General features: G+C 50.7%; 2 protein-coding genes across 4 annotated transcripts in view; one reads left to right on the forward strand and one right to left on the reverse strand.

Annotated features, from left to right (window-relative positions):
• On the forward strand, nt 1-12,047 carry nipa2 (NIPA magnesium transporter 2). 3 transcript variants are annotated; one of them, XM_045697506.2, is made up of 7 exons: nt 783-925; nt 1,191-1,433; nt 5,740-5,796; nt 5,965-6,055; nt 9,529-9,689; nt 9,927-10,522; nt 11,175-12,047. In XM_045697506.2, the coding sequence occupies exons 1-7, from the start codon at nt 880-882 to the stop codon at nt 11,202-11,204; spliced, it is 1,224 nt and encodes a 407-aa protein (XP_045553462.1). In that variant the 5' UTR covers nt 783-879; the 3' UTR covers nt 11,205-12,047. The 3 variants fall into 3 exon arrangements, with proteins under 3 accessions (XP_014005358.1, XP_045553462.1, XP_014005357.1); XM_014149883.3 differs by lacking the exons at nt 783-925; nt 11,175-12,047 and adding an exon at nt 1-156 and having other exon boundaries at nt 9,927-10,700; XM_014149882.3 differs by lacking the exon at nt 11,175-12,047 and having other exon boundaries at nt 9,927-10,700.
• LOC106573835 (cytoplasmic FMR1-interacting protein 1 homolog) overlaps nt 11,951-22,696 on the reverse strand; it is a 97,085-nt gene continuing 86,339 nt past the window's right edge. Inside the window, exons 29-31 of the mRNA XM_045697505.2 lie at nt 18,869-19,107; nt 12,852-12,999; nt 11,951-12,643 (exon numbers count right to left, since the gene is read on the reverse strand). Of these exons, the coding sequence (XP_045553461.1) occupies nt 12,479-12,643; nt 12,852-12,999; nt 18,869-19,107 (552 nt within the window). The 3' untranslated portion in view covers nt 11,951-12,478. The remainder of the gene's footprint in view (nt 12,644-12,851; nt 13,000-18,868; nt 19,108-22,696) is intronic.

Raw genomic sequence — 22,696 nt, forward strand, 5'->3', positions numbered from 1 at the left:
CGTGAAGAGCCGTCCATGTGTGGGCGGACCGCGTCAACCTTGCCTTCAACTTCGGTCCTAACAAAATGACAGAGCTACATGGCTATAACTTGCTATTTATCACATAGCTAGCTAACTACCACTGTTTTCCTGGGGAAACCAGGCATCTTTTACCAGGTATTTCGCATGGAAACATACAGATGATATTCATGTTTAGCATGCCAGCTTGCTAGTTGAGTTATTTGGCAGCAGGTTTTCACATAGCTAGCTAGCTAGCTAGCTGGTACCATTACAAACCGATTGATTTAGGGCACATTAGCCCTTATGCTAACACGCTAGCTAGTTTTGATCCGACTCTGAGGTGGACAACAAGAATGTTTGCGTTTAATCTCAAACTGATAGCTATGCTAGTTAGTAAACTGATAGCTATGCTAGTTAGTAAACTGATAGCTATGCTAGTTAGTAAACTGATAGCTATGCTAGTTAGTAAACTGATAACTATGCTAGTTAGTAAACGGATAGCTATGCTAGGAAATTGAAGGTAGTAATTTAGCTAGTTAGTTGGCTAATTAGCTAGCAGACTAACGTTACGTTAGCAATAACCATTGCCAGTGAACGTTAGCTAGCTACAATATAGCTAGTTATCATATGAACACAAAAATCTCCTGAAGCGCCTCACAAATCAGATCACGTTATTGTTTTCATGGTGCAGGTTTGAATGAAACATTGCCTTTTGGCCTGAAGTTTTATGGCTCTTGCATTACTGCAATCTTAGTCACTGAGTAAAATTCTTGACTGATTGAATTGACATGAGTAGCAGGTTGCGGAAGTGGTAGAGACTGGATTTGGTCTACCTGACATTCAGATATTCAATGTGTCATTTCTATTACGGAACCAAGTATGTTGGATCAGGGTTGTTCGCTCTGTGATGTAACTTGTCGAAATGGTAAGTTAGCCTTACTGGGAGAAATCAGATTCTACTATTTCAATTACTAACAATTGTAAACTTTAGATACATTTTATTGATTTCAATAAACATTTGTAATTTAGCTGACGATTTTTATCCCGAGCAATTTAATGCATTCGTCTTAAAGCTAGGCGAGGCCACATATCACACAGGTCGTAGTAAGTACATCATTTCCTAGGTACATGATGTTTTGAGTTGAATATTTGTTTATTTTTTGTGTGTCGTTTTTGCTTTCTTACTAAAGGTAGAGTGGTGCCACTGGTTGGTGACACCTGTTTGGCTGATCAGCAACTCCTGTGTGTTGTGGTCAATGTAACAAACGGTACGAACAACACATCCAGCGTCACCATGGGCCAGGACAGAGGGAAGTATGATTTCTACATCGGCCTGGGACTAGCCATCAGCTCCAGCATCTTTATAGGCGGAAGCTTCATCCTCAAGAAGAAAGGACTTCTCCGACTGGCCAGGAAGGGACAGTGTAGGGCAGGTAAGGTCATGTTTTATGTTCAGTCACCAACTGCTGCTCTGGATAAGAGTGTCTACTAAATGACTAACATGTAAAGTACACTGTATCGTTTGGTTGAATTTGTACATTTTGAGAAAGAGATCAAGAGAGCAGGTCATCTTGTTTATATGTGCTGTACGCATCGATGGGTGGCAGGTAGCCTAACTGTTAGAGAATTTGGACAGTAACCGAAAGGTTGCTAGTTCGAATCCCTGAGCCGGCGAAAAAAATCTGGGCTTAACCCTAATTGCTCCAGGGTTGCCATTGATAATGGCTGGCTATGAGCCCTCAGAGGGGTGGGATAATGGCTGGTCATGAGCCCTCACAGAGGGGTGGGATAATGGCTGGTCATGAGCCCTCACAGAGGGGTGGGATAATGGCTGGCCATGAGCCCTCAGAGGGGTGGGATAATGGCTGGCCATGAGCCCTCTGAGGGGTGGGATAATGGCTGGCCATGAGCCCTCTGAGGGGTGGGATAATGGCTGGCCGTGAGCCCTCTGAGGGGTGGGATAATGGCTGGCCGTGAGCCCTCTGAGGGGTGGGATAATGGCTGGCCGTGAGCCCTCTGAGGGGTGGGATAATGGCTGGCCGTGAGCCCTCTGAGGGGTGGGATAATGGCTGGCCGTGAACCCTCACAGAGGGGTGGGATAATGGCTGGCCGTGAGCCCTCACAGAGGGGTGGGATAATGGCTGGCCGTGAGCCCTCACAGAGGGGTGGGATAATGGCTGGCCGTGAGCCCTCACAGAGGGGTGGGATAATGGCTGGCCGTGAGCCCTCACAGAGGGGTGGGATAATGGCTGGCCGTGAGCCCTCACAGAGGGGTGGGATAATGGCTGGCCGTGAGCCCTCACAGAGGGGTGGGATAATGGCTGGCCGTGAGCCCTCACAGAGGGGTGGGATAATGGCTGGCCATGAACCCTCAGAGAGGGTGTCTCACATGAATATCTTACCGATCTGCCAGGTGTGGGTGTGTAACTGGGATTGTTTGACAACTTGTCTTGCGAGTTCAGCTTAGAATGTGGTAGAAACTGACTGGTGCTACGATGCAGAAGGGTGCGGCGGGGTTGAACACTTGATTAGTTTGTCACCCTTCAGCTTTTATTACACACAGCAATCATTAACTAGTAGTCTCTCTGCTGCTCTACTGTTGACCAGGGCCCATAGGGGGGGGTAGTGCTCTACTGTTGACCAGGGCCCATAGGGGGGGTAGTGCTCTACTGTTGACCAGGGCCCATAGGGGGTAGTGCTCTACTGTTGACCAGGGCCCATGGGGGGGGGTAGTGCTCTACTGTTGACCAGGGCCCATAGGGGGTAGTGCTCTACTGTTGACCAGGGCCCATAGGGGGTGTAGTGCTCTACTGTTGACCAGGGCCCATAGGGGGTGTAGTGCTCTACTGTTGACCAGGGCCCATAGGGGGGTAGTGCTCTACTGTTGACCAGGGCCCATAGGGGGGGTAGTGCTCTACTGTTGACCAGGGCCCATAGGGGGTAGTGCTCTACTGTTGACCAGGGCCCATAGGGGGGGGTAGTGCTCTACTGTTGACCAGGGCCCATAGGGGGGGGTAGTGCTCTACTGTTGACCAGGGCCCATAGGGGGGGGTAGTGCTCTACTGTTGACCAGGGCCCATAGGGGGGTAGTGCTCTACTGTTGACCAGGGCCCATAGGGGGGGTAGTGCTCTACTGTTGACCAGGGCCCATAGGGGGTAGTGCTCTACTGTTGACCAGGGCCCATAGAGGGGGTAGTGCTCTACTGTTGACCAGGGCCCATAGGGGGGGGTAGTGCTCTACTGTTGACCAGGGCCCATAGGGGGTAGTGCTCTACTGTTGACCAGGGCCCATAGGGGGTAGTGCTCTACTGTTGACCAGGGCCCATAGAGGGGGTAGTGCTCTACTGTTGACCAGGGCCCATAGGGGGGGTAGTGCTCTACTGTTGACCAGGGCCCATAGGGGGGGTAGTGCTCTACTGTTGACCAGGGCCCATAGGGGGTAGTTCTCTACTGTTGACCAGGGCCCATAGGGGGGGGTAGTGCTCTACTGTTGACCAGGGCCCATAGGGGGGGGTAGTGCTCTACTGTTGACCAGGGCCCATAGGGGGGGGTAGTGCTCTACTGTTGACCAGGGCCCATAGGGGGTAGTGCTCTACTGTTGACCAGGGCCCATAGGGGGGGTAGTGCTCTACTGTTGACCAGGGCCCATAGGGGGGGTAGTGCTCTACTGTTGACCAGGGCCCATAGGGGGGGTAGTGCTCTACTGTTGACCAGGGCCCATAGGGGGGGTAGTGCTCTACTGTTGACCAGGGCCCATAGGGGGGGTAGTGCTCTACTGTTGACCAGGGCCCATAGGGGGGGTAGTGCTCTACTGTTGACCAGGGCCCATAGGGGGGGGTAGTGCTCTACTGTTGACCAGGGCCCATAGGGGGGGGTAGTGCTCTACTGTTGACCAGGGCCTATAGGGGGTAGTGCTCTACTGTTGACCAGGGCCTACAGGGGTAGTGCTCTACTGTTGACCAGGGCCTACAGGGGTAGTGCTCTACTGTTGACCAGGGCCCATAGGGGTAGTGCTCTACTGTTGACCAGGGCCCATAGGGGTAGTGCTCTACTGTTGACCAGAGCCCATAGGGGGGGTAGTGCTCTACTGTTGACCAGGGCTCATAGAGGGGGTAGTGCTCTACTGTTGACCAGGGCCCATAGAGGGGGTAGTGCTCTACTGTTGACCAGGGCCTATAGGGGGGGGTAGTGCTCTACTGTTGACCAGGGCCTATAGGGGGGGGTAGTGCTCTACTGTTGACCAGGGCCTATAGGGGGGGGTAGTGCTCTACTGTTGACCAGGGCCCATAGGGGGGGGTAGTGCTCTACTGTTGACCAGGGCCCATAGGGGGGGGGGGTAGTGCTCTACTGTTGACCAGGGCCCATAGGGGGGGGTAGTGCTCTACTGTTGACCAGGGCCCATAGGGGGGGTAGTGCTCTACTGTTGACCAGGGCCCATAGGGGGGGGTAGTGCTCTACTGTTGACCAGGGCCTATAGGGGGGGGTAGTGCTCTGTCATTTGGGACACAACCCAGGAACAAGCAGAAAGGACACGTGCAGCTTGTGTCATACAGGGTCAAAGTTTACTGTTGCTAAACCAACAGTATGTGACATCAGAACGTGTAACGCTGGTTGTTACCATAACGCCCTAGAGCTGAACCGCCTCGGTGATTATATGGGGGGACTGCAGCCCTAGAGTTGATTATATGGGGTGACTGCAGCCCTAGCGCTGAACCTCCTCGGTGATTATATGGGGTACCTGCAGCCCTAGAGCTGAACCTCCTCGGTGATTATATGGGGTGACTGCAGCCCTAGAGCTGAACCTCCTCGGTGATTATATGGGGTGACTGCGGCCCTAGAGCTGAACCTCCTCTGTGATTATATGGGGTGACTGCGGCCCTAGAGCTGAACCGCCTCGTGATTATATGGGGTGACTGCGGCCCTAGAGCTGAACCGCCTCGGTGATTATATGGGGTGACTGCAGCCCTAGAGTTGAACCGCCTCGGTGATTATATGGGGTGACTGCAGCCCTAGAGGTGATTATATGGGGTGACTGCAGCCCTAGAGCTGAACCTCCTCGGTGATTATATGGGGTGACTGCAGCCCTAGAGTTGAACCGCCTTGGTGATTATATGGGGTGACTGCAGCCCTAGAGTTGAACCGACTCGGTGACTATATGGGGTGACTGCAGCCCTAGAGCTGAACCTCCTCGGTGATTTATATGGGGTGACTGCAGCCCTAGAGTTGAACCGCCTCGGTGATTATATGGGGTGACTGCAGCCCTAGAGTTGAACCGCCTCGGTGATTATATGGGGTGACTGCAGCCCTAGAGCTGAACCGCCTCTGTGACTATATGGGTTGACTGCAGCCCTAGAGTTGATTATATGGGGTGACTGCAGCCCGAGAGTTGATTATATGGGGTGACTGCAGCCCGAGAGTTGATTATATGGGGTGACTGCAGCCCGAGAGTTGATTATATGGGGTGACTGCAGCCCGAGAGTTGATTATATGGGGTGACTGCAGCCCGAGAGTTGATTATATGGGGTGACTGCAGCCCTAGAGTTGAATATATGGGGTGACTGTAGCCCTAGAGCTGAGTATATGGGGTGACTGCAGCCCTAGAGCTGATTATATGGGGTGATTATATGGGGTGACTGCAGGACATTTTATTGAACACACATTAGAATGTTTGCGTAACTAATTAAAGCTTGTGAAGTGAAATGTTGCTAACGGCTGAACTTTGTTTTTGTCCTCGTCTAGGACAAGGTGGACACGCGTATCTTAAAGAATGTCTCTGGTGGGCCGGATTATTATCAAGTAAGTGACTATGGATAAAAATGTTCCTCTTCATATGTGATTCAGTTCACCTCAGTTTCTATATCCCTCCTCTCCCCCCCCCTGTAGCTATTGTTCAGGTCGTTCTGTTCTCAGTTAACTTACCTGCTAAAATAAACATCTGTGTTCCTGTTCTGTGTGTTTTCACAGTGGCGGCTGGAGAAGGGGCTAACTTTGCAGCGTATGCCTTTGCTCCTGCTACTCTCGTCACCCCTCTGGGGGCCCTCAGCGTGCTGGTTAGGTAGGTCACTCCTCTGGAGGCCCTCAGTGTGCTGGTCAGGTAGGTCACTCCTCTGGAGGCCCTCAGTGTGCTGGTCAGGTAGGTCACTCCTCTGGAGGCCCTCAGTGTGCTGGTCAGGTAGGTCACTCCTCTGGAGGCCCTCAGTGTGCTGGTCAGGTAGGTCACTCCTCTGGAGGCCCTCAGTGTGCTGGTCAGGTAGGTCACTCCTCTGGAGGCCCTCAGTGTGCTGGTTAGGTAGGTCACTCCTCTGGAGGCCCTCAGTGTGCTGGTCAGGTAGGTCACTCCTCTGGAGGCCCTCAGTGTGCTGGTCAGGTAGGTCACTCCTCTGGAGGCCCTCAGTGTGCTGGTCTGGGAAGGTCACTCCTCTGGAGGCCCACAGTGTGCCTGGTCAGGTAGGTCACTCCTCTGGAGGCCCTCAGTGTGCTGGTTAGGTAGGTCACTCCTCTGGAGGCCCACTGGTTCAACATGGTGTGTGAAGGACTGAGCCGTGTGTGTGTGTGTGGTGTGTGTGTGTGTGTGTGTGTGTGTGTGTGTGTGTGTGTGTGTGTGTTGCCATGCTGTCCTGTAGAGGTGTGACAATGTTTGTATTCTACTTCTGTCCGTGATTGAGCTGTTTGTGTGAACTGTTAAACACTGAACGAAGATGTGAACACAACATGCAACAATTTCAAACATTTTACTGAGTTACAGGAAATCAGTCAATTTAAATAAATTCATTAGGTCCTAATCTATGGATTTCACATGACTGGGAATACAGATATGCATCTGTTGGTCACAGATACCTTTATAAAAGGTAGGGGTGTGGAGAACCAGTCAGTATCTGGTGTGACCACCATTTACCTCATGCAGCGCGACACATCTCCTTCACATAGAGTTGATCAGGCTGTTGATTGTGGCCTGTGGAATGTTGTCCCACCTCCTCTTCAATGGCTGTGTGAAGTTTCTGGATATTGGCGGGAACTGGAACACGCTGTCGTACACGTCCAGAGCATCCCAAACATGCTCAATGGGTGACATGTCTGGTGAGTATGCAGTCCAAGGAATTGTGTACAGATCCTTGCGATATGGGGCCGTGTATTATCAGTCTGAAACATGAGGTGATGGTGGCGGATGAATGGTACGACAATGGGCCTCAGGATCTCTGTGCATTCAAATTGCCATCGATAAAATGCAAAATGTTTGTTGTCCGTAGTTTATGCCTGTACATACCATAACCCCACCGCCACCATGGGGCACTCTGTTCACAACGTTGACATCAGCAAACCGCTCGCCCACACGGTCTGTTATCTGCCCGGTACAGCTGAAACCGGGATTCATTGTGAAGAGCACACTTCTCCAACGTGACAGTGGCCATCGACGGTGAACATTTGGCCCACTGAAGTCGGTTACGACGCCGAACTGCAGTCAGGTCAAGACCCTGGTGAAGATGAACGAGCACGCAGATGAGCTTCCCTGAGACGGTTTCTGACAGTTTGTGCAGAAATTAGTCTGCGGTTGTTGGACGTACTGCCAAATTCTCTAAAACTGCGTTGGAGACGGCTTATGGTAGAGAAATTAACATTAAATTCTTTGGCAACAGCTCTGGTGGACATTCCTGCAGTCAGCATGCCAATTGCACACTCCCTCAAAACTTGAGACATCTGTGGCATTGTGTCATGTGACTAAACTGCACATTTTAAAGTGGCCTTTTTATTATCCCCAGCACAAGTTGCACCTGTGTAATGATCATGCCGTTTAATCAGCTTCTTGATATGCAACACCTGTCAGGTGGATGGATTATCTTGGCAAAGGAGAAATGCTCACTAACAGAGAGAGAAACTAATCTGAGCACAACATTTTAGAGAAATACGTTTTTTTTTTATGTGTATGGAACATTTCTGGGATCTTTTATTTCAGCTGATGAAACATGAGACCACCTGTTGTGTTTATTTTTGTTCAGTGTGGTGCTGTGAGTTTGATGTAACGCTTCATCTCAGTGCAGTGTTGGTGCTGTATTTTAGGTTATAATTGTGTTGTACTGTATTTTAGGTTATAATTGTGTTGTACTGTATTTTAGGTTATAATTGCGGTGCTGTATTTTAGGTTATAATTGTGTTGTGCTGTATTTTAGGTTATAATTGTGTTGTGCTGTATTTTAGGTTATAATTGTGTTGTACTGTATTTTTAGGTTATAATTGTGTTGTGCTGTATTTTAGGTTAGAATTGTGGTGCTGTATTTTATGTTATAATTGCGGTGCTGTATTTTAGGTTATAATTGTGTTCCCTGAGACTGCCTCGCAATAGAAATACTGTATCAGCCCACAGAGTGAAGAACAAGATTCAACGTTTCCCTTTTTACTGTGGCAATTGTGATTTTAAATCAGCGCAATATTAGCCACTTTTTTTTAATGCAACAAACCGAAACCAAACGAACTATGCAAGAGATTTTCTTATAGGCAGAACTCATCGGAGTAGGATTCTACAGCATTGGCACGCCTGACTCAGCCCGTATAACCAATCAGATCTGCAATTGGACCATTGCCGTATATGGCTCTGTGCCATTCATTGTGAACTGGACTGTGTTTACAGCATGAGTGGTCATGAGTAGATGTGCTTGTTTTGAGATCAAAGTGAGAGCTACATGTAGCCATGTGTGTACGTTTGTTCATATCCGTTGCTAGTTAGTGAGTTATTAGCTCAGTTATGGATCATTTGTAGTCAGCAAAGTGGTTGCTTCCACAAGAGCACATTTCTAGCCATCTTTGAAAAGCCAGTCAGGTAAAGAGCTTTTTGTTGTTGTCTTAAAGGGGCAGTGTTGTATTTTGAGACGGGCTTGAATAAGCTAAGTAGCCAATAGGCAGAGGGTAGCATGATTTGTCTGATTCTCTGTAATAATGTTATGAAATAATGAAGCAGTTTCTTGCATCAAACATTCAGTCACTTCCTTGTCTGAAGGACAAGTGGATAAACAGGTTAATGTCAAACCCTGCATGTTGTTTTCAAAAGTCTCATGGAATGTAGCCCTACATTGAACACCACCCATTGGCTGCTACTGTAGTCTGAATGATAGAACTGCTATTTCCATGTTAAAATATTATGGGATGCATTTCCCCCCCATTGTTTCTGATGGCAGACTACTCTGGTAGGCCAACATTATGATCAAATAGCACTGTTTAAAACTAACTTAAAGCGGGTACAGCCTCAGTGTTCACAGTAAAACTGTAACTTAAAGCAGGTACAGCCTCAGTGTTCACAGTAAAACTGTAACTTAAAGCAGGTACAGCCTCAGTGTTCACAGTAAAACTGTAACTTAAAGCGGGTACAGCCTCAGTGTTCACAGTAAAACTCACACTGGAAGTTGCACAGAACAACTTTGCGCTCAGCAGACCTAAAATTTGCCCAGTGCTGAAAATTGAGGGAACATTGTTTACAACTATGTTGCGGTTCTGTATTTTAGGTTAACTGTGTGTTTTCTATGGGGTTTTTTTCGGCAGTGCGGTGCTGTCGTCGTACTTCCTGACAGAGCGTCTGAACCTGCACGGGAAGCTGGGATGTCTGCTCAGTATCTTGGGTTCTACTACCATGGTGATCCACGCCCCTCAGGAGGAAGAGATCAACAGCCTGGACCACATGGCTCGGAAACTGGTGGACCCAGGTCGGTACCGGACAGACCCTCCCCTCCCCTCCAACTACATGAGATACTGTGTTCTGAAAAACCCGCTTCCTCAAAGTCCTCTTAAAGCTCTTTGGAGGAGGTGGTTTGAGGCTGGGACTTTATTATTATTATTATTATTATTATTATACTCTCCTCTAATGCGCTTTGTTGACTAACTTCAGCCACTTTATTCTTCTGTTTAACTTCCTGTGAACTAAGCCATCCTCTCTCTCTCAGGTTTCCTGGTGTTTGCCACCTTCGTCATCATCGTAGCGCTCATCTTCATCCTGGTGGTTGGCCCTCGGCACGGCCAGACCAACATCATGGTGTATATTACCATCTGCTCTGTGATAGGAGCTCTGTCTGTGTCGTGTGTGAAAGGGTTGGGCATCGCCATCAAAGAAGCCATAGCTGGGAGGCCCGTGGTGGGGAACCCTTTAGCCTGGGTGTTACTGCTCGGGCTGGTGGCCTGCGTCTCCACTCAGATCAACTACCTGAACAAAGCTCTGGATATCTTCAACACCTCCCTGGTCACGCCTATCTACTACGTGTTCTTCACCACCTCGGTCCTCTCCTGCTCGGCCATCCTCTTCAAGGAGTGGGAGCACATGGCCGCCGCTGACGTTATCGGGACTCTGAGTGGATTCCTGACCATTATAGTTGGTATCTTTCTGCTCCATGCCTTTAAGGACCTTAGTGTGAGCCTGTCCACGCTGGCTGTGTCCATCAGGAAGGACGAGAGGCCCGGGCCGGCAGCTAACGGAGTGGCTACACACGGCGGCTACGAACTGCTGCACAACGACTCCACGGAGATGGACCTGGAGGAGAGGGAGGTGGGCCTGCCGTTTGACAACCTGTCCAGGAGGAATGGTGCCACGACAGCCTCTTAGAGGAACTACCTGCCTGGTCCTGGGCCTGCAGACCCCCCACATCCTACTGATAGTTCCTCTAAGAGGCTATCTGCCTGGTCCTGGGCCTGCAGACCCCCCCCCCCCCCCCCCCCCCATCCTACTGACAGCCTCTTAGAGGAACTATCTGTCTGGTCCTGGGCCTGCAGACCCCCCCCCCCCCCCCCCCCCATCCTACTGACAGGGGGGCCTGCAGGCCCAGGACCAGACAGATAAGAGGAACTATCTGCCTGGTCCTGCAGACCCCCCCCATCCTACTGACAGGGGGGTCTGCAGGCCCAGGACCAGACAGATAAGAGGAACTATCTGTCTGGTTCTGGGCCTGCAGACCACCCCCCCCCCCCCTCACTGACTGACTAGGATTACATCCCAAATGGCAGCCTTTTCCCTTTATAGTGCAATACTCTGGTCAAAACTAGTGCACTATATAGAGGATGCTATTTGGGGTTTTGCCGAGGACTACACTGGTGTGGATGTTTATGTTTAGTTTTAACATATTAAAACAATCAACTCTTGACTTGGATGGACCAACTGATTGTACTTGGATTAGATTTGCCTTCTGTTCTCTGAATAATAGGGGTTTGTCTCATTCCCTCTGGATGTCTGACTACATGGAGAAGACAGGGGTTCGTCTCATTCCCTCTGGATGTCTGACTACATGGAGAAGACAGCTCTGGATGTCTGACTACATGGAGAAAACAGCTCTGGATGTCTGACTACATGGAGAAAACAGCTCTGGATGTCTGACTACATGGAGAAGACAGCTCTGGATGTCTGACTACATGGAGAAGACAGGGGTTCATCTAAATCCCTCTGGATGTCTGACTACATGGAGAAGACAGGGGTTCATCTAAATCCCTCTGGATGTCTGACTACATGGAGAAGACAGGGGTTCATCTAAATCCCTCTGGATGTCTGACTACATGGAGAAGACAGGGGTTCATCTAAATCCCTCTGGATGTCTGACTACATGGAGAAGACAGGGGTTCATCTAAATCCCTCTGGATGTCTGACTACATGGAGAAGACAGGGGTTCATCTAAATCCCTCTGGATGTCTGACTACATGGAGAAGACAGGGGTTCATCTAAATCCCTCTGGATGTCTGACTACATGGAGAAGACAGGGGTTCATCTAAATCCCTCTGGATGTGTGACTACATGGAGAAAACATCTCTGGATGTGTGACTACATGGAGAAGAAGGTCTTCCTCTGAAGCTGGCAATATTCTCCTATTCTGTATTTAAACATGCACAGAGTTTAGAACGTTTAGAACGTGATACCTGAGGAGTTATCGGAAAATCACCAACTTTTTTTGTTGTATCTTTTACATAAATGCCCTCAAGAACAAGCAGATATTTGTTACATATTTATTGAATGAAAAAAAAAAAAATGATTAAAATAATTCCAACACAAAATGGCAAAAGTGAATAAATGCTTTATCATTAAGAAACTTGGTTTTTAGCATGAAAATTTTTTAACACCAAATATACTCTACTCTTTCCAATTCCCCTTCATTGAATACAGGCTACTGTTCAACAAAGATATTCCCCCCCCCCCCCCCCCCCCAAAAGCCCTTTAAATAAATCTATTGAGTCATTCCCTGGTCTATAGTGTATGAAACACAGGTTAGCACACAAACTACGAACATAGCAATTGATTACTTAAGGCACAATAATCATCCTGACCAACAGTATGTAAGGAAAGTTGGACCTCTCTTCGTCTCATGGACCACTGCTGCTTTAAAAAGGTGGAGGAATATTTGATAAGTGTGTCCAAAAAGGCACCCTATGTAGTGCAGTTATATAAAAGAGTTGAGTTTAAACATAAATGAATGGTGCTATAGGAAATGTATTGCTGATCCGTGCTATTGGACGGCCAATCTCAGTTGCTGGCCAGGGATTGGTGGATAGGAGGCTGGAAACAGCGGACGTGCTCCACGGGAATATTTTCCCCATCGCCTGACTTCAGGTACTTGTTCAGAATAGCGTAGATCTCATCGTTGAGAACCTGGAACTTGTGGATTCTGTCCACCATCTTTTTAAGAGGCTGAGGAAAGAGACGTTATTCAGACTAATGATAATATAAATCATTGTTTTGACCGGGTCTAGAAGACAGTGCGGCGGAGATTACCCTAAACACGACATCTATGGTTGTATTCACTAAGAACTACTGTTTCTGCTAATGAATACAAACAACCCAGATGTTTGGGGTCTGAAGGTTCTAGTGTTGCTGACCCCTGACCCCATCCACTCACCACACTCTTGATCATCTCATCTTTTCCATCGTGTTTCTGCACCTTCAGCAGGTGATAGCTGAAGTCCAGGATGTCGAAGCGTCTCTGTTGACCCAGTAGGGAGATGATCATACATCCAGCCCAGTGGAGACCGTCCCCGAAACACTGCCTGGAAAATACAACACAGGTTATATACCCAGCCCAGTGGAGACCGTCCCCGAAACACTGTCTGGAAAATACACAGGTTATATACCCAGCCCAGTGGAGACCGTCCCCGAAACACTGCCTGGAAAATACACAGGTTATATACCCAGCCCAGTGGAGACCGTCCCCGAAACACTGTCTGGAAAATACAACACAGGTTATATACCCAGCCCAGTGGAGACCGTCCCCGAAACACTGCCTGGAAAATACAACACAGGTTATATACCCAGCCCAGTGGAGACCGTCACCGAAACACTGCCTGGAAAATACACAGGTTATATACCCAGCCCAGTGGAGACCGTCCCCGAAACACTGCCTGGAAAATACACAGGTTATATACCCAGCCCAGTGGAGACCGTCCCCGAAACACTGCCTGGAAAATACACAGGTTATATACCCAGCCCAGTGGAGACCGTCCCCGAAACACTGCCTGGAAAATACACAGGTTATATACCCAGCCCAGTGGAGACCGTCCCCGAAACACTGTCTGGAAAATACACAGGTTATATACCCAGCCCAGTGGAGACCGTCCCCGAAACACTGCCTGGAAAATACACAGGTTATATACCCAGCCCAGTGGAGACCGTCCCCGAAACACTGCCTGGAAAATACACAGGTTATATACCCAGCCCAGTGGAGACCGTCCCCGAAACACTGCCTGGAAAATACAACACAGGTTATATACCCAGCCCAGTGGAGACCGTCCCCGAAACACTGCCTGGAAAATACAACACAGGTTATATACCCAGCCCAGTGGAGACCGTCCCCGAAACACTGCCTGGAAAATACAACACAGGTTATATACCCAGCCCAGTGGAGACCGTGCCTGGAACACTGCCTGGAAAATACAACACAGGTTATATACCCAGCCCAGTGGAGACCGTCCCCGAAACACTGCCTAGAAAATACAACACAGGTTACAGTGAGGGAAAAAAGTATTTGATCCCCTGCTGATTTTGTACGTTTGCCCACTGACAAAGAAATGATCAGTCTATCATTTTAATGGTAGGTTTATTTGAAAAAAAACCCAGAAAAACGCATGTCAAAAATGTTATAAATTGATTTGCATTTTAATGAGGGAATAAGTATTTGACCCCCTCTCAATCAGAAAGATTTCTGGCTCCCAGGTGTCTTTTATACAGGTAACGAGCTGAGATTAGGAGCACACTCTTAAAGGGAGTTCTCCTAATCTCAGTTTGTTACCTGTATAAAAGACACCTGTCCACAGAAGCAATCAATCAATCAGATTCCAAACTCTCCACCATGGCCAAGACCAAAGAGCTCTCCAAGGATGTCAGGGACAAGATTGTAGACCTACACAAGGCTGGAATGGGCTACAAGACCATCGCCAAGCAGCTTGGTGAGAAGGTGACAACAGATGGTGCGATTATTCGCAAATGGAAGAAACACAAAAGAACTGTCAATCTCCCTCGGCCTGGGGCTCCATGCAAGATCTCACCTCGTGGAGTTGCAATGATCATGAGAACGGTGAGGAATCAGCCCAGAACTACACGGGAGGATCTTGTCAATGATCTCAAGGCAGCTGGGACCATAGTCACCAAGAAAACAATTGGTAACACACTACGCCGTGAAGGACTGAAATCCTGCAGCGCCCGCCAGGTCCACCTGCTCAAGAAAGCACATATACATGCCCGTCTGAAGTTTGCCAATGAACATCTGAATGATTCAGAGGACAACTGGGTGAGTGTTGTGGTCAGATGAGGCGAACATGGAGCTCTTTGGCATCAACTCAACTCGCCGTGTTTGGAGGAGGAGGAATGCTGCCTATGACCCCAAGAACACCATCCCCACTTTCAAACATGGAGGTGGAAACATTATGCTTTGGGGGTGTTTTTCAGCCTATTGAGTCCACTGGTCTCATTCACTCAGAACTACGCCTTGACCTCTTTCCCCTCTCTCTCTCCAGAACTACCCTACTCCTGGACCTCTTTCTCCCCTCTCTCTCCAGAACTACCCTACTCCTGGACCTCTTTCTCCCCTCTCTCTCCAGAACTACCCTACTCCTGGACCTCTTTCTCCCCTCTCTCTCCAGAACTACCCTACGCCTTGACCTCTTTCCCCTCTCTCTCTCCAAAACTACCCTACGCCTTGACCTCTTTCCCCTCTCTCTCCAGAACTACCCTACTCCTGGACCTCTTTCTCCCCTCTCTCTCCAGAACTACCCTACGTCTTGCCCTCTTTCTCCCCTCTCTCTCTCTCCAGATGACCTCCTGCTACTTGTGAGGTCTGACCGCCCTACAACCTTACCGCTCGACCCCATCCCCTCCTCCCTTCTCCAGACCATCTCTGGAGACCTTCTCCCATTCCTCACATCCCTCATTAACTCGTCCCTGACCACTGGCTGCCTCCCCACTGACTTCAAAATGGCCCGAGTTGCTCCCCCCCTAAAGAAACCAACACTTGACTCATCTGATGTCAAAAAACGACATCAGTATCCTTCTTAATTTTCTTTCCAAAACACTTGAGCGTTCTGTCTCTGATCAACTCTCTCAGAACCATCTTCTGGGCCCCTAACCAATCAGGCTCCAAGACGAGTCACTCAACTGAGACTGCTCTTCTCTGTGTCACGGAGGCTCTCCACAAAGCTGACGCTCTCCTCTGCTCTCATCCTCATCTGCTGCCTTCAACACCATGACCCATCAGATCCTCCTCTCCACCCTCTCAGGGCTGGGCGTCTCAGGCTCTATCAGATCCTCCTCTCAGGGCTGGGCGTCTCAGGCTCTATCAGATCCTCCTCTCAGGGCTGGGTGTCTCAGACTCTATCAGATCCTCCTCTCAGGGCTGGGCGTCTCAGGCTCTATCAGATCCTCCTTTCAGGGCTGGGCGTCTCAGGCTCTATCAGATCCTCCTCTCCACCTTCTCAGGGCTGGGCGTCTCAGGCTCTATCAGATCCTCCTCTCAGGGCTGGGTGTCTCAGGCTCTATCAGATCCTCCTCTCAGGGCTGGGCGTCTCAGGCTCTATCAGATCCTCCTCTCAGGGCTGGGCGTCTCAGACTCTATCAGATCCTCCTCTCAGGGCTGGGTGTCTCAGGCTCTATCAGATCCTCCTCTCAGGGCTGGGTGTCTCAGGCTCTATCAGATCCTCCTTTCAGGGCTGTCTCAGGCTCTATCAGATCCTCCTCTCAGGGCTGGGTGTCTCAGACTCTATCAGATCCTCCTCTCAGGGCTGGGCGTCTCAGACTCTACACACTATTGGATTGCATCCTACTTGGCAGGCCGCTCCTACCAGGTGACATGGAGAGGATCTGTTTCTGCACCACGTAGTCTCACTACTGGTGTCCCCCAGGGCTCGGTTCTAGGCCCTCTCCTCTTCGCTCTATACACCAAGTCACTCAGCTCCGTCATATCCTCTCATGGTCTCTCCTTTCACTGCTATGAGGATGGACCTCTCCTCTTCTCTCTATAGACCAAGTCACTCAGCTCCGTCATATCCTCACATGTTCTCTCCTATCACTGTCTCAGCTTGGATGTCGGCCCACCACCTGAAGCTCAACAAAACAGAGCTGCTCTTCCTCCCCCGGGGAAGGCCTGCCCGCTCAAAGACCTTTCCATCACAGTTAACAACTCCACAGTGTTGTCCTCCCAGAGTGCAAAGAACCTAGCATGACCCTGGACAACACCATGTCGTTCTCTACAAACATCAAAGCAGTGACTCGCACCTGCAGGTTCATGCTCTACATCATCCATGGAGTACGACCTTCCCTCACACAGGAAGCAGCGCAAATCCTAATCCAGGCATTTGTCCTCTCCCGTCTGGACTACAGCAACTCGCTGTTGGCGGGGCTCCCAGCTTGTGTCATGATATCATAAGGTGAATGCACCAATTTGTAAGTCGCTCTGGATAAGAGCGTCTGCTAAATGACTAAAATGTAATTAAACCCCTGCAACTTATCCAGAACACTGCAGCCCGCCTGGTGTTCAACCTTCCCATGTTACTCCTCCAGACACTCCACTGGCTTCCAGTCGAAACTCACATCCACTACAACACCATCGTGCTTACCTACGGAGCAGCAAGAGGACCCATCACTCCCTACCTTCAGGCTCTGCTCAAACCCTACACCCTCTATACAGAGCAGTGGAGATCACTCCCCTCTATACAGAGCAGTGGAGATCACTCCCCTCTATACAGAGCAGTGGAGATCCCTCCCCTCTATACAGAGCAGTGGAGATCCCTCCCCTCTATACAGAGCAGTGGAGATCCCTCCCCTCTATACAGAGCAGTGGAGATCCCTCCCCTCTATACAGAGCAGTGGAGATCCCTCCCCTCTATACAGAGCAGTGGAGATCACTCCCCTCTATACAGAGCAGTGGAGATCCCTCCCCTCTATACAGAGCAGTGGAGATCCCTCCCCTCTATAGAGAGCAGTGGAGATCCCTCCCCTCTATACAGAGCAGTGGAGATCCCTCCCCTCTATACAGAGCAGTGGAGATCACCCCCCTCTATACAGAGCAGTGGAGATCACCCCCCTCTATACAGAGCAGTGGAGATCACCCCCCCTCTATACAGAGCAGTGGAGATCACCCCCCCTCTATACAGAGCAGTGGAGATCACCCCCCTCTATACAGAGCAGTGGAGATCACCCCCCTCTATACAGAGCAGTGGAGATCACCCCCCTCTATACAGAGCAGTGGAGATCACCCCCCCTCTATACAGAGCAGTGGAGATCACCCCCCCTCTATACAGAGCAGTGGAGATCACCCCCCTCTATACAGAGCAGTGGAGATCACCCCCCTCTATACAGAGCAGTGGAGATCACCCCCCTCTATACAGAGCAGTGGAGATCACCCCCCTCTATACAGAGCAGTGGAGATCACTCCCCTCTATACAGAGCAGTGGAGATCACTCCCCTCTATACAGAACAGTGGAGATCACTCCCCTCTATACAGAGCAGTGTAAACCCTCAGAGATCACTCCCCTCTATACAGAGCAATGGAGATCACTCCCCTCTATACAGAGCAGTGGAGATCACCCCCCTCTATACAGAGCAGTGGAGATCACTCCCCTCTATACAGAGCAGTGGAGATCACCCCCCTCTATACAGAGCAGTGGAGATCACCCCCCTCTATACAGAGCAGTGGAGATCACTCCCCTATATACAGAGCAGTGGAGATCACCCCCCTCTATACAGAGCAGTGGAGATCACCCCCTCTATACAGAGCAGTGGAGATCACTCCCCTCTATACAGAGCAGTGGAGATCACTCCCCTCTATACAGAGCAGTGGAGATCACTCCCCTCTATACAGAGCAGTGGAGATCACCCCCCTCTATACAGAGCAGTGGAGATCACCCCCCCTCTATACAGAGCAGTGGAGATCACCCCCCTCTATACAGAGCAGTGTAAACCCTCAGAGATCACTCCCCTCTATACAGAGCAGTGGAGATCACCCCCCTCTATACAGAGCAGTGGAGATCACCCCCCTCTATACAGAGCAGTGGAGATCACTCCCCTATATACAGAGCAGTGGAGATCACTCCCCTCTATACAGAGCAGTGGAGATCACCCCCCTCTATACAGAGCAGTGGAGATCACCCCCTCTATACAGAGCAGTGGAGATCACCCCCCTCTATACAGAGCAGTGTAAACCCTCAGAGATCACTCCCCTCTATACAGAGCAGTGGAGATCACCCCCCTCTATACAGAGCAGTGGAGATCACCCCCCTCTATACAGAGCAGTGGAGATCACTCCCCTCTATACAGAGCAGTGGAGATCACTCCCCTCTATACAGAGCAGTGGAGATCACCCCCCTCTATACAGAGCAGTGTAAACCCCCCTCAGAGATCCTTCTAGACCGACGCTGTGTCACTACTCACTCCACGGTGAACTCGTGCGCTCCGACAGGGATGCAGTAAACAAACTGCATGGCGCTCCACAGCCGGTGGAACTCCACACACTCGTCCACGTGCATCACGCCGTTGCTGGGCAACGGGCCGCGCCAGATGGGGTCGTCCAGGAAACCGCGGACGCGTGTGAGGATGACCTCGAACATGGACAGGCCACAGCAGAGACGCTCTTTGGTCAGCAGGTCGCCTTCACGGGTAATGGCTATTTGCTACATGGGGGAGAGAGAGGGGGGGAATAGAAGGGGGGAAGAAAAAGAGGGGGAGGGGGAGAGAGAAAGAGAGGGATGGGGGTAATAAGGAGGAGATGGGGTGGGGAAGAGGAGGGAGAAATGGGGGAGAGAGGGAGGGCTTGTGTTAACGAAGGCAGTGTGATGGTACCTGTAGGGTTACCAGGTGCAGGGCTGGTGTTAACTAAGGCAGTGTGATGGTACCTGTAGGGTTACCAGGTGCAGGGCTGGTGTTAACTAAGGCAGTGTGATGGTACCTGTAGGGTTCCCAGGTGCAGGGCTGGTGTTAACTAAGGCAGTGTGATGGTACCTGTAGGGGAACCAGGTGCAGGGCTGGTGTTAACTAAGGCAGTGTGATGGTAACTGAGGGGAACCAGGTGCAGGGCTGGTGTTAACTAAGGCAGTGTGATGGTACCTGAAGGTTACCAGGTGCAGGGCTGGTGTTAACTAAGGCAGTGTGATGGTACCTGAGGGGAACCAGGTGCAGGGCTGGTGTTAACTAAGGCAGTGTGATGGTACCTGAAGGTTACCAGGTGCAGGGCTGGTGTTAACTAAGGCAGTGTGATGGTACCTGTAGGGAACCAGGTGCAGGGCTGGTGTTAACTAAGGCAGTGTGATGGTACCTGAGGGTTCCCAGGTGCAGGGCTGGTGTTAACTAAGGCAGTGTGATGGTACCTGTAGGGGAACCAGGTGCAGGGCTGGTGTTAACTAAGGCAGTGTGATGGTACCTGAGGGTTACCAGGTGCAGGGCTGGTGTTAACTAAGGCAGTGTGATGGTACCTGTAGGGAACCAGGTGCAGGGCTGGTGTTAACTAAGGCAGTGTGATGGTACCTGAGGGTTACCAGGTGCAGGGCTGGTGTTAACTAAGGCAGTGTGATGGTACCTGTAGGGAACCAGGTGCAGGGCTGGTGTTAACTAAGGCAGTGTGATGGTACCTGAGGGTTACCAGGTGCAGGGCTGGTGTTAACTAAGGCAGTGTGATGGTACCTGAGGGGAACCAGGTGCAGGGCTGGTGTTAACTAAGGCAGTGTGATGGTACCTGAGGGTTCCCAGGTGCAGGGCTGGTGTTAACTAAGGCAGTGTGATGGTACCTGAGGGTTACCAGGTGCAGGGCTGGTGTTAACTAAGGCAGTGTGATGGTACCTGAGGGTTACCAGGTGCAGGGCTGGTGTTAACTAAGGCAGTGTGATGGTACCTGTAGGGGAACCAGGTGCAGGGCTGGTGTTAACTAAGGCAGTGTGATGGTACCTGAGGGGAACCAGGTGCAGGGCTGGTGTAAACTAAGGCAGTGTGATGGTACCTGAGGGTTACCAGGTGCAGGGCTGGTGTTAACTAAGGCAGTGTGATGGTACCTGAGGGTTACCAGGTGCAGGGCTGGTGTTAACTAAGGCAGTGTGATGGTACCTGTAGGGAACCAGGTGCAGGGCTGGTGTTAACTAAGGCAGTGTGATGGTACCTGAAGGTTACCAGGTGCAGGGCTGGTGTAAACTAAGGCAGTGTGATGGTACCTGAGGGTTACCAGGTGCAGGGCTGGTGTTAACTAAGGCAGTGTGATGGTACCTGAGGGTTACCAGGTGCAGGGCTGGTGTTAACTAAGGCAGTGTGATGGTACCTGTAGGGAACCAGGTGCAGGGCTGGTGTTAACTAAGGCAGTGTGATGGTACCTGAGGGTTCCCAGGTGCAGGGCTGGTGTTAACTAAGGCAGTGTGATGGTACCTGTAGGGGAACCAGGTGCAGGGCTGGTGTTAACTAAGGCAGTGTGATGGTACCTGAGGGTTACCAGGTGCAGGGCTGGTGTTAACTAAGGCAGTGTGATGGTACCTGTAGGGAACCAGGTGCAGGGCTGGTGTTAACTAAGGCAGTGTGATGGTACCTGAGGGTTACCAGGTGCAGGGCTGGTGTTAACTAAGGCAGTGTGATGGTACCTGTAGGGAACCAGGTGCAGGGCTGGTGTTAACTAAGGCAGTGTGATGGTACCTGAGGGTTACCAGGTGCAGGGCTGGTGTTAACTAAGGCAGTGTGATGGTACCTGAGGGGAACCAGGTGCAGGGCTGGTGTTAACTAAGGCAGTGTGATGGTACCTGAGGGTTACCAGGTGCAGGGCTGGTGTTAACTAAGGCAGTGTGATGGTACCTGTAGGGAACCAGGTGCAGGGCTGGTGTTAACTAAGGCAGTGTGATGGTACCTGAAGGTTACCAGGTGCAGGGCTGGTGTTAACTAAGGCAGTGTGATGGTACCTGAGGGGAACCAGGTGCAGGGCTGGTGTTAACTAAGGCAGTGTGATGGTACCTGAAGGTTACCAGGTGCAGGGCTGGTGTTAACTAAGGCAGTGTGATGGTACCTGTAGGGAACCAGGTGCAGGGCTGGTGTTAACTAAGGCAGTGTGATGGTACCTGAGGGTTCCCAGGTGCAGGGCTGGTGTTAACTAAGGCAGTGTGATGGTACCTGTAGGGGAACCAGGTGCAGGGCTGGTGTTAACTAAGGCAGTGTGATGGTACCTGAGGGTTACCAGGTGCAGGGCTGGTGTTAACTAAGGCAGTGTGATGGTACCTGTAGGGAACCAGGTGCAGGGCTGGTGTTAACTAAGGCAGTGTGATGGTACCTGAGGGTTACCAGGTGCAGGGCTGGTGTTAACTAAGGCAGTGTGATGGTACCTGTAGGGAACCAGGTGCAGGGCTGGTGTTAACTAAGGCAGTGTGATGGTACCTGAGGGTTACCAGGTGCAGGGCTGGTGTTAACTAAGGCAGTGTGATGGTACCTGAGGGGAACCAGGTGCAGGGCTGGTGTTAACTAAGGCAGTGTGATGGTACCTGAGGGTTCCCAGGTGCAGGGCTGGTGTTAACTAAGGCAGTGTGATGGTACCTGAGGGTTACCAGGTGCAGGGCTGGTGTTAACTAAGGCAGTGTGATGGTACCTGAGGGTTACCAGGTGCAGGGCTGGTGTTAACTAAGGCAGTGTGATGGTACCTGTAGGGGAACCAGGTGCAGGGCTGGTGTTAACTAAGGCAGTGTGATGGTACCTGAGGGGAACCAGGTGCAGGGCTGGTGTTAACTAAGGCAGTGTGATGGTACCTGAGGGTTACCAGGTGCAGGGCTGGTGTTAACTAAGGCAGTGTGATGGTACCTGAGGGTTACCAGGTGCAGGGCTGGTGTTAACTAAGGCAGTGTGATGGTACCTGAGGGGAACCAGGTGCAGGGCTGGTGTTAACTAAGGCAGTGTGATGGTACCTGAGGGTTACCAGGTGCAGGGCTGGTGTTAACTAAGGCAGTGTGATGGTACCTGAGGGGAACCAGGTGCAGGGCTGGTGTTAACTAAGGCAGTGTGATGGTACCTGAGGGTTCCCAGGTGCAGGGCTGGTGTTAACTAAGGCAGTGTGATGGTACCTGAGGGTTACCAGGTGCAGGGCTGGTGTTAACTAAGGCAGTGTGATGGTACCTGAGGGTTACCAGGTGCAGGGTTGGTGTTAACTAAGGCAGTGTGATGGTACCTGAGGGTTACCAGGTGCAGGGCTGGTGTTAACTAAGGCAGTGTGATGGTACCTGTGGGTTACCAGGTGCAGGGCTGGTGTTA

Source organism: Salmo salar, chromosome 16, assembly GCF_965601325.2.
Source record: "Salmo salar chromosome 16, fSalSal1, whole genome shotgun sequence".
Classification (NCBI taxonomy): domain Eukaryota; kingdom Metazoa; phylum Chordata; class Actinopteri; order Salmoniformes; family Salmonidae; genus Salmo; species Salmo salar.

Coding starts and splice junctions, on each gene's coding strand:
- nipa2 (XM_014149882.3), top strand. CDS start 880: ATGTTGGATCAGGGTTGTTCGCTCTGTGATGTAACTTGTCGAAATG. Junction 926..1,190: donor TGATGTAACTTGTCGAAATG/GTAAGTTAGCCT, acceptor TTCTTACTAAAG/GTAGAGTGGTGCCACTGGTT. Junction 1,434..5,739: donor GAAGGGACAGTGTAGGGCAG/GTAAGGTCATGT, acceptor GTCCTCGTCTAG/GACAAGGTGGACACGCGTAT.